Source organism: Apodemus sylvaticus, chromosome 10 (genome assembly GCF_947179515.1).
Source record: "Apodemus sylvaticus chromosome 10, mApoSyl1.1, whole genome shotgun sequence".
NCBI classification, from domain to species: domain Eukaryota; kingdom Metazoa; phylum Chordata; class Mammalia; order Rodentia; family Muridae; genus Apodemus; species Apodemus sylvaticus.
In genome coordinates, this window is record NC_067481.1 from 104,914,776 (window position 1) to 104,928,683 (window position 13,908).

General features: G+C 42.4%; 1 protein-coding gene across 3 annotated transcripts in view; it reads left to right on the forward strand.

Annotated features, from left to right (window-relative positions):
- Positions 1-3,575: 3,575 nt before the first annotated feature.
- The window catches only part of Atf7ip2 (activating transcription factor 7 interacting protein 2), a 53,429-nt gene continuing 43,096 nt past the window's right edge, over positions 3,576-13,908 (forward strand). For all 3 annotated transcript variants that reach the window (XR_007979816.1, XM_052195734.1, XM_052195733.1), the window contains exons 1-2: positions 3,576-3,684; positions 13,520-13,674. Coding sequence is in view for 2 of the 3 variants with exons in the window: in XM_052195734.1 (XP_052051694.1) it covers positions 13,530-13,674 (145 nt within the window). In the remaining variant the exon portion in view is untranslated. The remainder of the gene's footprint in view (positions 3,685-13,519; positions 13,675-13,908) is intronic.

Here is a 13,908-nt window from a genome sequence, read left to right on the forward strand (position 1 = left end):
CAATTAAATGAGCCTATGAGGATCATTCTTATTTAAACCATCACACTTTGTGTTATATCTTTTTTTTCTTTCTTTTTATTTGGAGACAGGGTTTCTCTGTGTAGCCCTGGCTGTCCTGGAACTCACTCTGTAGACCAGGCTGGCCTCGAACTCAGAAATCCACCTGCCTCTGCCTCCCAAGTGCTGGGATTAAACGTGTGTGCCACCACCGCCCGGCGTGTTATATCATTAAATGTTGAATTCATTATAGACTATAAGCCAGTAACATACGTTGGGAATTGAACTCAGGTCCTCTGGAAAGACAATAAAACTTTTATTAGTAATCAGTTATATAGGGGATGTTGGAAACAGCTCCCCGCCCCCAGTCTTCTTGAGGTCTTTTCAGCTAGTCTTAGAAGGGCCCTCAACTTTTAATATCTATTTTTGCAGGGAAGTACCTACTAATTCTAGTCAGTTTCATGGAAGTCCTGAAACTATTTTGATTTGCTTAACTTCTGTTTGATAAGCTTCTCAACAGAATGGATTATTTCATTCTTGGAAGAAACTGTTACACAACTCAGGTCAGCAGGCCTTAAGGGCATATTCTTCAACACAAGGACATTATTATTTTTTTTTTAAAGATTTATTTAGCAGGGCGGTGGTGGTACATGCCTGTAATCCCAGCACGTGGGAGGCAGAGGCAGGCAGATTTCTGAGTTCGAGGCCAGCCTGGTCTACAGAGTGAGTTCCTGGACAGCCAGGGCTACACAGAGAAACCCTGTCTCGAAAAAAACAAATCCAAAAAAACCAAAAAAAAAAAAAGATTTATTTATTTATTATATGTGAGTACACTGTAGCTGTCTTAATGCACTCCAGAAGAGGGCATCAGATCCCATTACAGATGGTTGTGAACCGCCATGTGCTTGCTGGGATTTGAACTCAGGACCTCTGGGAGAGTAGCCAGTGCTCTTAACTGCTGGATTGTTTCTCCCAGTCAGTCAATTTCTTGCCTGTTCCACAGAACTGAGATAACAGCTGCATCTCCATTATACCCCGAAGACTGACTTGGGGAAGCCTTGGGATCTCTTTGTCCCTCTTTCCACTGTGGCCATATTAAATAATTCTTTTTCTGCTTTTCTATATGTATTTGGCTCCTTAGTTGGCTTATTGAGGATGAATAGCAAATCTGGCGTGTAGTGCATGTGCATGCACACACACACACATACACACACACACACAGAGAGAGAGAGAGAGAGAGAGAGAGAGAGAGAGTTATCCTTGAGTCCTAGATAGCAAGATCATGTTTTTAAAAATATTTTTTTATAAATGTGTGAGTGTCCCTCCATGAATTTATTTGTATCAAATGCATGCATGTTTCCTCAGAAGCCAGAGGGTTTTGGAATTGGAATTATAGGCAGTTGTGAAGTGCCTGATGTGGAATGCTGGGAACTGAATTCTCTGCATGAGGACAAGTGTTCTAAACCGCTGAGCCATCTCTTCTGCCCACAGGACCACTTGACATAGAAAACTTTAAGTGACTAACACCCAACAGTTCAGTAATAACGATGGTCTTAGTATTTTACTGCAGCGAATAGACACATTGACCAATGCAAGTCTTATAAAGGACAACATTCAGTTGGGGCTGGTTTACAAGCTCAGAGGTTCAGTCCATTATCATCAAGACAGGAGTATGGCAGCATCCAGGCAGGCATGGTACAGGCAGATTTGAGGGTTCTATATCGTCATCTGAAGGCAGCTAGGAGGAAGGTCTTAAAGCCCACACCTGTGACACACCTACTCCAACAGGGCCACACCTCTGTGCCACTCCCTGGCCCCCATAGGCTTGTATAAACATATGAGTCTATGGGGGCCATACCTAAGATTAAAGGCCTATACTACTATGCCTTTTGCTGACAGTTTAGTGGGGTGGGATTTTCCCCAAGGCCACTACCTCCTTAATTAAATTTAATATCCTTTAATACAGGATTCAGCTCCATTTACTTCCTGGTGCCCCTTTAATACCATATATTTTATATTTTTTCTTTCTAAGCTTGCTACACTTGTTCAAACTGTTTTTCTTAAGACTTAACCAGAAAACAAAGTCTCTGTGGGCTCTTTTGAGATTTCCTTTGTCAGTGTAATTAATATAAATCTCTTTACCTTAGCCACAGCTAGACTCTTCATACAAGGGCAAAACACAGGCACATTCTTCACCAAAATCACACAAAAACAGTCTCTAGACCACATATTGAAGTTCTCCACTGAACCCTCTTGGACCAGGTCTGCACAGTTCAAATCACTCTCAGTGACAAAGTCTTCTATATTCCTACTAGGATGGCCCATTAAGCCCAACGTCAAGCATTCCACTGCTTCCCAAATCTAAAGTCCCCAAATCCACATTCTTCCAAATAAAAGCATGGCCAGGCGTATCACAACAATACCCCAGTTCCAAACATCAACTTCTGTCTTAGGGTTTTACTGCTATGAACAGACACCATGACCAAGTCAAGTCTTATAAAGGACATTTAACTGGGGTTGGCTTACAGGTTCAGAGGTTCAGTCCATTATCAAGGCAGGAACATGGCAGCATCCAGGCAGACATGGTGTAGGCAGAAATGAGAGTTCTACATCTTCATCTGAAGGCTGCTAGCAGAATATTGGCTTCCAGGCAGCTTGAAGGAGGGTCTTAAAGCCCACACCGACTCCAACAGAGACATACCTTCTAATAGTTCCACTCTCTGGGCTGAGCATATACAAACTATCACAAGGTTACATGTTAGTGTATTGTGATATTTGTTCATTTATTTTGAGATTGGTGAGCCTGGTGTTCACCCAGGCTGGCCTTTAAACCCACCCATATCAGCCATTCCCTGCATTCTGTTTACTGGGATTAAAGTGGACCATCAAGGCATAGCATGCAAATAATGCACTTTCCCATACTGCCCTTCGGTGGGCTGTGTGTGAAAGAAGACTGTGACAGCCTCAAGTTGATTCCTCCAGCACCTCAGCAATTCAGCTTAAACAGTCATGGACATTTTGCAAACACCTCTCCCCTTCGACTCCTCCCTCCCCCAATTTGGCTGTGAGACACTCTGTCTTCGAAGCACACCCAAAGTGATGAGAAACACTGTTCTTTATGGTTCCTCAGTCCCTTCTCTGAACCGAGCTATGGAAATAAAGGCTCCACAGAATGTCACTGAAGGCTCCCTGAGCAGCAGAGTTTTGAGTCTACTGTGGTATCTGGAATTCACAGGTCACTGGCCAATCGCCATCCTGGGTTCCAAGCCAGCTGAATTGTCACGGCTGGAATCTACAACCCTTTTCCTCCGGGGCTTTTTTCTATGGAGAGGGTTTCATTAGTAATAACTTCCCAAACACCATCAAAATCTTCGCGCCACGCCTCCCTCGCCTGCTAGCTTCACAGGCCACGCTAGCACAGGGCCTGAAGCTCAGAGTCCAGCAACAGAGGCGCGCTTTCAGTCAGTTTGCTTTTCCCTCAGCCGCGCTGCTCCCCGCCCACCGCCACTGTGATTGGCTGGGATCTCTGACCTTCGCGCTGTCATTGGCTGGCAAGCGGGCCTGGGCAGAGGGAGGGAGATTTAGTCTAGCTCCAGCCCAACCGGAGGTCATTTTGTCTAGGGTCTCCGCTCCGGTTGAGGGCGGCTGAGGACGGCTGAGGACTGCGGAGGAGCGACGCCGCTCCAGGTACGTGGCGGGCGGCCGGCCGCCGGTGACTCCGGGACGGAGGCAGTTGGCGGCGCCTGTGGCCGGCTTCATGGCGGCGCTCGGCCCTCGAAAGCCGGATGAGGTCTGCACCCAGGTGCCCCGCCGGAATTTGAGGGACCTGGCCCTGTGGAGTGCAGGGGTAGCGGGGGGCGGGAAGCCGGAAGTACGCGTGGGCCGCCGCCTGAGGCGGAGGCCGGGTGGGGGTGGGGAACTGGCTCTTGCTGTTGCTGCGCGCTCTCCGGGCCCCACAGGTGAACGGACGAGGTGCAGCCCCCTCCCAGTGTCCGTGCCAGGTGTTAGGTCCCGGGCCGGGTCGCTCTGCTCTGGTCAGAACAATGCAGCTTTGCCGTCCTGAACTGTGAGGCGGACCGGCCGCTGAGGAGGAGTCGCGCGTCTGGACCAATCTGCTGCTAATAAAGACGGGCGCCTGGAGCTTGCTAGGCGGGGTGTGGGGTGCCTGAAGAAAGACCCCTCCCCCGACCCCGTCTCCTCGGGATAAGTCAGATGCTGTGGAACTTTTATTCACCACCCGCAGGGCTTCCCCAGCCGAGGAGCCGAGGAGCCGCCTGGACCTGCAGTTTGTTTAACAGTTTAAAGGCAGGCAGCGTGGGTGTTGGCAGGGAGCAAGCAAGCATTGTTTACAGAAGCAGACCGACAGCAGTCAGGCTGTCGGCAAGCCGCGGAGCCTTATGGTCGGGGGCACATCATGTAGAAGTTTATTATGGCTGGTCTGCTGTAGTTCAGTGCCCACCACAGTGGGACATAGTGAATTGATGCTGAACTTTCGGGTAGAGGTTGATTTTTTTTTTTTTAATGGTGCCTAAAAACAGAAGAAAAAAAAGCAGCAATTTCTTATTCTCATCTCTTTTTTTTTTCCCAATTTTGGCAAACAAGTTAAAGAATGTGTCTCCACAAAGCAAACAACAATGGTCTCTCTGCTTAAAAAACTGACTTCTGTCAGGCATGATTTAAATCCCAGTACTTCAAAAGCAGAGGCAGTCATCAAATGTAAAATGCCCTGATGAAAACGAGATGGAAGATTAATTGCATGCACTAAATTTAAGTCGTGTGACTGTTGCCTTTTATCTTTGTTTATCCCTTAATATTTTTAGAAAAGATGAATCTAACCTTAAGTTAGTCTCCCTAACTTAGTACGGACTAGATAGTTATATTCTAAGATTAACTCTTACCTCAGTAGAAATATGTAAGCAGTACATTTTAAAAATATATTTAACAACTAATGCAACTTAGGTAACTTGGATATTTTGGTTTACTTTATTGTCCCTGTAGTTGATGTCAGTCTTTAATTCCATTATATTTCCTTGCTACTTAATATTTTGAGTCTTGGTAAAGTTAATAATTCCTTCTCTCTGCATGCATTTATACCATAGTTCTCTGATATATACATAATAATACAAGTATTGTGTTTGTATGGGCATGTAAATGTCCCTGTTCATGTGTGGAGGTTAGAGTACAACTTTTGGGATTTGCTGCTTCTGAATTCTAGGGATCAGGCTTGCATGGCAAGGTCTTTTATCTTCTGAGCACTCTTACTTTCAGAGAATTAAGCCAGGACCTATCCTATAACCCACATAACAATTAAATAGGATAGGTTTTTTTTCATCTTTATAAATATAGGCAAACCATTTTGTACTTATTCAGGATCTAAAGAGAAAGCCATCAGTTTAAGGAGCTAAGGGTTATAGATCCAGCTCAGAGGAGGGTAAACCAATAGGATCATAATTGAAAGGCCTGCCTGAATAGTACATTTGTTCAAGGTCAGATTGGGCATGATAGTAAGGACTTGTCTCAAAATAGTAAAAGCTGAGGATATATCTTAGTGATAGGGTAAATGCCTAGCATAAATGAGGCTGTGTGTTCAATCCCCACTACACTCCCACCTAATTAGAGAGGGAGAAGATGATGAGATATGATTTTAAGTTTTGGCTGTGAGTAATTATGGGTGTAAGTTATGTTTGTGGTTCTAAGTCTAGTCACCAGCTGAATAGAGCACTCACTTCTAAATGTAATTTCCATTAATATACCTCTGAGGCAGTACTGTGTTTAGTACTGTTGTGAAAGAGCTTAATAGAGCAATGGTAAACGTGGCTGAGGACTGTTCTAGTACTGCATTTCTTTTTGGAAATCATCCAAAGGTAGGAAAAAAATTTTTTTTGTTTTAATTGTGGGTCCTGTGTTGTGTGTCACTCTTTTAATCCTAGGGCTTGGGAAACGGAGGCAGATCTCTTGAGTTCCTAGCAGGCCTAGTCTACATATCAAGTTCCAGGCCAGCTGGGAATACATAATGAGACCCTGTCTTAAAAAGAAAACAAAACATCCAAATCCCAATACCCCATGAGTGGTGACTCATGTCTGTAAAACCAAGGTTTAATAGGTAGTTGTAGTAGGTCTCCTGCAAGTTCTAGGGTAATCTGGCATACATGAAATCTTGTCTCAGAAGATACAGGAACAAAACAAATGAGTTCCTCCATGTTGCTCAGAAATAGCTACTCTTCTGCCTCTTTCCTGAGTGTTGATTGTAGATTAGCTATTCTTTGGAGGTACAGTCTTATATATACCCCAAACTCTTTATTAGGAACATTATGAATGTGAAATTATTTACTGAATAAAGGAAAACAGAAATATATTTCTGGTGTGCTGTATTAATCTCTCTGACTAGAATACAGACAAGGCTTTAGTACAGCCTTTTAATCCCAAACAATAAAGATAAACTTAGCTTGTAGAAGGAAGCAGTCATGTTTGGAAGTGATGTCTAATTGAGTGGCAGACAAAGTGACGAATCAGAGAAAGATTTGACGGAATAAGTCAGAGACAGGATGTGCCCAACTCTGATAGGAACCAGGAAAAAAAGAAAGAGAAAAGAGGCAGTTTTACCAGGGCAGTTTTACAGAGGCAGGTTGAAGAAAGAACAAGCTAGACACAGATGATGACAGAATGAACCAGAGAATGAGGATCCAGAAGGTTAGAACAGATTGCCAGTGTTAGTTTGAGGCCAAGCAGAGCAAAAAGTCTGAGGCATCAGAAAAATACAATATCTATTTAAGATTTTATGTTTTGCTAACTTTTTTGTTTTGTTTGCTTTAGGTTTTTGGTTTTTCTTTTCTTTCTTTTTTTTTTTTTTTAAAGATTTATTTATTTATTATATGTAAATACACTGTAGCTGTCTTCAGACACACCAGAAGAGGGCATCAGATCTCATTACGGATGGTTGTGAGCCACCATGTGGTTGCTGGGACTTGAACTCGGGACCTCTGGAAGAGCAGACAGTGCTCTTAACCGCTGAGCCATCTCTCCAGCCCCCAGGTTTTTGGTTTTTCAAGATAGGGTTTCTCTGTGTAGCCCTGGCTGTCCTGGAATTCACTCTGTAGACCAGGCTGGCCTCAAACTCAGAAATTGCCTGCCTCTGTCTCCCAAGTTAACAGTATGTGCCACCACTACCAGCACAATTAGGTTACCCATATACAGTTATCAAATATCCTGTAACAGGAGGAAACCAACTATCACAAGTTGTCCTATGACTTCTTGATATACTCAGGGCATGATGCATATACATACACTTACACTTTTTCCTGGCATTGGTGCACACACTAAATGAATAAATAAGTAAATGCAGTTTTAGGTACCAAAGAGCTGGCTCAGTGGTTAAGAGTACTCTTGTAGATCTGGATTTGGTTCCCAGTACCTACATGGTATTTTATAATCCCCTGTTGTCCCAAGGGATCAACTCCAGATCAGTGAATCTCATGATCTGATCTCTCCTGACCTTCACTGGCACTATGATCTGGATCTGGTTCTGCCCCCAGTGTATCCATGCACTGTTTTAGCACTGGGCCGAGCTGGAAGGAATGAAGCTTAGCCAGGAGGGTGAGTTAGCAGGATCTCAGTCCTGAGTAGGGGAGATAGAGCCATCTCCAGAAACAGTTTTCAGTGAAACAGCTCTCTTTATTGGGGGTGCACAAGGGCTATATAAACCTTAGGGAGTGGGTAGGGGTCTTGAGGGTGAGTATACATCATTGGCTGGGACTAAGGTACTGGGAATGCTTCATTTTCATGAAGAGGAATTCTGGGTGTTTGCTGGACATATCCTTCTAGGAATAGAGGAAATTTAACCTGTAATTTGGCCATTAGGCTACAGGACTGCCTCAAGGGTGGCAGAGGTGGGGATTGTAAGACTTGCGTATGCTAGGACATGCAGGCCCAGAACAAGGAGGAAACAAACAGTCCTACTGAAAGTCTCAGGTTTGGACATGTCTTTAAATTTAGAATTTAAATATTGTGATATAAAATTAAAATAGGTACACAAATCTGGAATCTTAGCATTTCACTTTATTGATAGCTAGAAGTTCCTGAATAGCACAGTGGAAAAAATTAATCTCATTGAGCCATATATGTACATTTACCACATATTATATGACAAAATCTTTCCTGGGGAGACAAAACACTCAGGTCTACTCAACCCAGATAGGGAACCCATGACAGACCAAAGTATGGATACCACCAAAGTCCAATTTCGATTATTGGGAACCAATGAGTTTTAATGAGGTTACTCACAGGAATATGGGTTCAGGGTTACAGTAGTAGAAATGACCCAAAGATGGCTGAGTCACCAAAGTCTACTCCAACGTGGATGACAGATCACACAGCTGGGAACTTGGAACACACTGTACATCCTGTAAGCAGCTCAGTGGGTCTACCAATGCAATTTGTGTGTGTGTGTGTATGTGTCACCTTGACTGTCCTGGAACTCTGAAGACTAGGCTAACCTTGAATCGGCTCACAGAGATCCATCTGCCTCTGTCTTCTGAGTGCTGAGATTAAAGTCATGCACTGCCATCCCTGGTTTACCAATTGCCATTAAGAGAGTTTAATTTGAGTACTGTTGAAGAGGTTCCATGATTGAAAACAACCTACTAGGAAAATATTTCCTCAGATTGTGACACTAAAGAATACTGAGGCAATTACAGATTTGATACAAAAGGGCAATGCTACATTCCAAAGTGGCAGCAGAATGTGACGGTGTTGCTCACACGACACTGGTTTTGCAGGTATGGAAAATGTAAGAGTGCAGGGATCATGGAGTCTTGTGGCAAGGTTACTGAAAGTAACTTGTTTGGTTTTAATTGTTTTACAGTAACTCAACATTTAAGAGATTGCCTTGAGCTGGGCATGGTAGTATAGCCAAGGCAAGTAGATCTCTGAGTTCAAGGTCAGTCTGGTCTATGTAGTAAGTTCCATCCTGGTCAGGATGCATAGTAAGACTCTGGCTCAAGCAAACAAACAAAAGATGGATTGGCTTTAGTCTCTGAAGAAATTTGGACTATTGAAACGTGTTTGGACTGTTAAAGACTATGGGATTTTTAACTACATTCTGCATTATGACCATATATCTATGGGGCAGGGAATGAATGTTGTTTGAAATGTGAAATGTCCCTTATAGCAGTGATTCTCAACCTTCCTAACTGTGATCTTTTAACACAGTTCCTCATAGTGTAGTGACCCCCCCAGCCATAAAATTATTTTCCTCATTACTTCATAACTGTTATTTTTGCTACTGTTTTGTATTGTAATGAATCTGTGGTTAGGTAACCTTTGTCTCCACCCACAGATTGAGAACCATTTGTCTTACAAGCAATTATTTAAAAACTATTCCAAAGGAATGACTACAATTGTATGCTATGCTGTTATATGAAATACAAACATTCCCAAAGACTCATGAATTACTAAAACTGAATGAAAAAGGAAAACTTTCATAGGACTCTAACAAGAGATAAGATTGAGTTAGGAAGGCCCCAAATGAAATTTTATTTCATTGAAATTTTTTACTATATCTTTTCTTTCTTTCTTTCTTTCTTTCTTTCTTTCTTTCTTTCTTTCTTTCTTTCTTTCTTTCTTTCTTTCTTTCTTTCTTTTCTTCCTTCCTTCCTTCCTTCCTTCCTTCCTTCCTTCCTTCCTTCCTTTCTTTCTTTCTTTCGAAGGGACTGATTGTATATGAAGGCAATTAAGTTGTGTAAACTTTGGGTCAGTTTTATTTGCAAGGTGTCTCCGATAACACTATCGTGTTTTGGACAGCTCTGGCACTATTTGTAATTGATGCAAATTCCACTCCTGGGCAGGGCTGTGAACAAGGAATGAGTCAGCACTCTGGTGATTTCCTGTAAAGCTTCCACCTTAATTTGTAAAGGACTCCATGCAAAGGGACTCCTTTTCCAACTGTCTGGCTTCAGTGATTCTCTTTAGCAGCAAAGGAAGATTCCCAACCTCCCAACCCTGCCGCATCTCCTGTTTCCTTCATGATTCTAAATACAGAACCACATGGCCAAAATTGCCTAGTTCAGCTGCCTGCTTTGGCTAGATCATTGCTCCACTACTGTACATTATCTTTGTATTTGTTGTTTGTTTTTAGGAGCAAAAAAACTCCAGGATTGTTCCTTTTACAAGTTGCTGTATGGGGTCTTGCCCTGAAGAGGGCACACTCCCTTTATTCCATTTCACTGCAGATCTTAATCTCTTTCAACATAAATCTTGGCTCCAAAATTGAATTCCCTGGCACTCTTTTTGATTCACATGGTACATTTTATATTTCCTTTTTTATTCAAACAGTACATTTTAAAATTTCTTCTTGCCTGGCTTATACCTTTTCATTGTAAACCTGCCTAAGAGTGATGATGAATAACCTCTCAATAGTTATTAATAGACTGTCTTGAAATTTCCTCTGCCAAGGAAACTAATCCAGAGCTTTTTAATTTGGCCTCAGGAAGATTCTTAGGACATGGACCAAAAGCAGCTACATTCTTTGCCTGAGTATCATAAACATAGTTTCTGACCCAGTTGCTAATGTTTTTTCCTCAGAAACTTCATCATATAAACCTCCAGTAATTCACATTACTCTCAGCACTACTATCTTCCTACTAGAATAGTCTTTTAAGCCCTATTTACAGCATTTACTTAAATTCCTAGTCCAAAATCCTCCAAAGAGCAGCATGGTCAGGCCTATATCATCAATACCCCCCACTCCTGGTAACAACTTTTTTAGATTTCTATTGGTATAAGACACCATAACCAAGGCAATTTATAAAAGTGTTTATTTGGAGTTTATAGTTACAGAGGCTTGATTCAGTGATCACTGTGGAGCTTGGGAGCATGCAAACATGCACTGGAAGCGGCAGAGAGAACTAATTTGGAATGTCCTTGGACTTTTGAAATCTCAAAGCCCATCTCCAATGATACTCCTCCTTCAATAAGGCTACTCAATCTATCCAAAACTGCCCTCGACTGGGGACCAAGTATTCAAACATGAGCCTGTGGGGGCCATTCTTATTCAAACCAAATCGTGTTTTTGTTGATGGTTCACATTTTTAACCCCAGTACTAGAGAAAGGAGATATGAGGATCCCAAAATTCTCTTGGCCAGTCTAGCCCGTTAGTTTCTCCTGTAGGTAAGATCCCTGTAAGTCTGTGTGATTCCTCATTTTATTTACCCTGCTGCTAGGGTGTGGAAACACCACTGGGCAGAAGAAAATGTAGAGACACTAGGCTGTGTTTACCCTGGGCCACAGCAGTAGGGTTCTGGGCTTTAGGGAAGTACAGATACACCACTTTAGGTCATCCTCGACTACATAACAAAATTGAGGCCAGAATGGGCTACATGAAACAACAATAAACCTTCATATCATGTGGGCAGGTTAAAATTATAGCCAAAGAAAAAAAAATAAGATACAGAGGAGAAGCAGCCTGACTGGCTAGTGTGTGTCTGTTATACTTAATCATTCAATCACCTTTGAGTTTTGAAACAGCTTGTTTCCATAGAAGTAGGTTATACAAGCTAGAGAACTAACTTAGCAATTAAAAGCACTGGCTGCTCTTGTGGAGGATGCAGGTTTGATTCCCAGCACTCTGATGATGGCTCACAAGCATTTATAACTCTAGTTCCAGGATATCTGATGCCCTTTTCAGGTGCTTTTCCATCATACACGTGATACACTGAGGATGCAGACATTCAGCACCCCTTCCCCCAAAAAGTCAGCTATAGTCTGTTTACACATCAAGTTAAATTATGATTTACCACATAGAGAAAGACACCAAAACCAAACTACAAATACCTATGCAGGCAGCTTTAGAGCAAACTTGATTGCATTTAATGATACCCACTATATCTAAAGGAAAGTGAAATGTTACTCCAAAAAAGATCACTTTTCCATGAATGTATAGAAAGTCTCCAAAGGTAGTTTGTTGCAGGTGGGAAAACACAGCCTAAGCTGTGAGAGGCTGAAGCTGGGGTTCCCTGATTCCTGGGAATCCAGTTGCCTCTGGAAAATCACACAGAGGAATCAGGAATGGAGGGTCGGGGGGTGCCTGGGCCTGTGATGAAGAGCCTGGGCCAGGGGTTCCCAAACTCCAGACACTGCAAGGTCTAGGGGATCTGGGAATGGAATTGGACCCCCCAGGTGAGGACAAGCCTGGGTCTGGGGGAATGGGGACTCTGGCTTGTCCTTAGCTTAGCAGCAGTTTTCTAGGAGTGCAGAGGAGCCTTCTGTGAGAGGTTTAGATGGCTCAGCTCTGAAGACTAAGGCCTTCTCTATGCTCCTCATGGCAGTTCTTGATGAAAGAGACAGTTCTTGGTTTCCTCATCTTGGAAAATGGGTGCATACTATCTCCTCAGGATGAACCAGAGATTAAATACCTTTTACAGGAAGGAATGTCTAAGAAGGGAAGCTTATTGGCTCAACCTTCAGGGCCTCTAGATGTCTCATTAGCATGGAGAACTCTGTTCTGGGCTATGTGACCAAAGGTTACATTTACTATGTGGGAAGTATGGCACTTGTTGCAGGCCAGGAATCTAGTAGGTAGCAGGAAGCTGCCTACTGTCTCAGGTGGGTGCCTGCGTGCTGGAGACTCTGAACCAGCTCAGTCTTACCAAGTTTCCTGGCATGGTCCACTGTCCCACAAATCTGGTGTCACCATGTCTACCTGTTCTTACCTACTAGGGTGCTAGGTTAGACAGGAAAACTGTTTCCTACTTCTCTATCAACTTACTCCATGTACCTGATTTTTAGTGAATATATGGACGCACTTTTTTTTTTAATAATTATTTATTTTATGTATGTGAGTACGCTGCTGCTGTCTTCAGACACACCAGAAGAGGGCATCAGATCTCATTACAGATGGTTGTGAACCACCATGTGGTTGCTGGGAATTGAACTCAGGACCTCTGTAAGAGCAGTCAGTGCTCTTAACTGCTGCGCCATCTCTTTAACCCCAATGGACACACTTTTATTGTTACATTTATTCGTGCATTAGCGCTTTCTACAGGAATACGTTTTTCCCATTTCAAAGAGATGACTATGTAGTCTGGTTTTCTTCCAAAAATGTTTATCATGTGACTCATCTAATGTTTTGCTATTGGTTTTAAGATAAGGTATGGGGTAAAGATTAAAGTATGTTTCCCCCGCCCCTTACACCTGTGTAGTAAGTCTGAATCATGTATTAATACTGGTATTAAGTCTTTTTCTCCTTTATCCAGATGACACTTCTGAAAAAAGTCACATGGTTGTATGTGAGTTTTTTCTGGTTTTGATCCTGTCCTATTGGTACCACTGTCTTCATTATAGTATGACCTAATTATAATCTTAGATCTAATTATTTCTGCCTAGAATATAACTTTCAAATAGAAATAATTATGGAAAGATAGTTTCAGTATTATTTTAATTTTATAATAACTATTTCACTGGGAAAATGCATCTAAATCTTGGGTTTTTTGAGACAAAGTATCATATTATATATACCTTAAACTCTAGGATATGAAATATGGAAAGTCCAGACAGAAAAAGACAGAAGGTTTTAAAGGCCAAGAAAACAATGCCTACAAGTTGCCGGAAGCAGTTGGAGATCCTGAACAAGTCAAAGAATGTTGAAGCTCCAAAAACAACAGTTGGAACTAATATTCCAAATGGTAATCAGAGTTTAAATCCTGGGTTTATAGCTAGCAAGTGTACTCCTTCTGAACATGTTGATTCCTCAATATTTTCACAGAAATGTATACCATTTTCTCAGAATTTAATTAAATAGAAGTTGTTTCAGAAACAAAGGCAGGAAACACTGATGAACAGGTTGTGTATCCTTACGCACTGCTAAGAACAGCTACTGACTCCTCCAGCACATACTCCACACAAGAGGCAGCAGACCT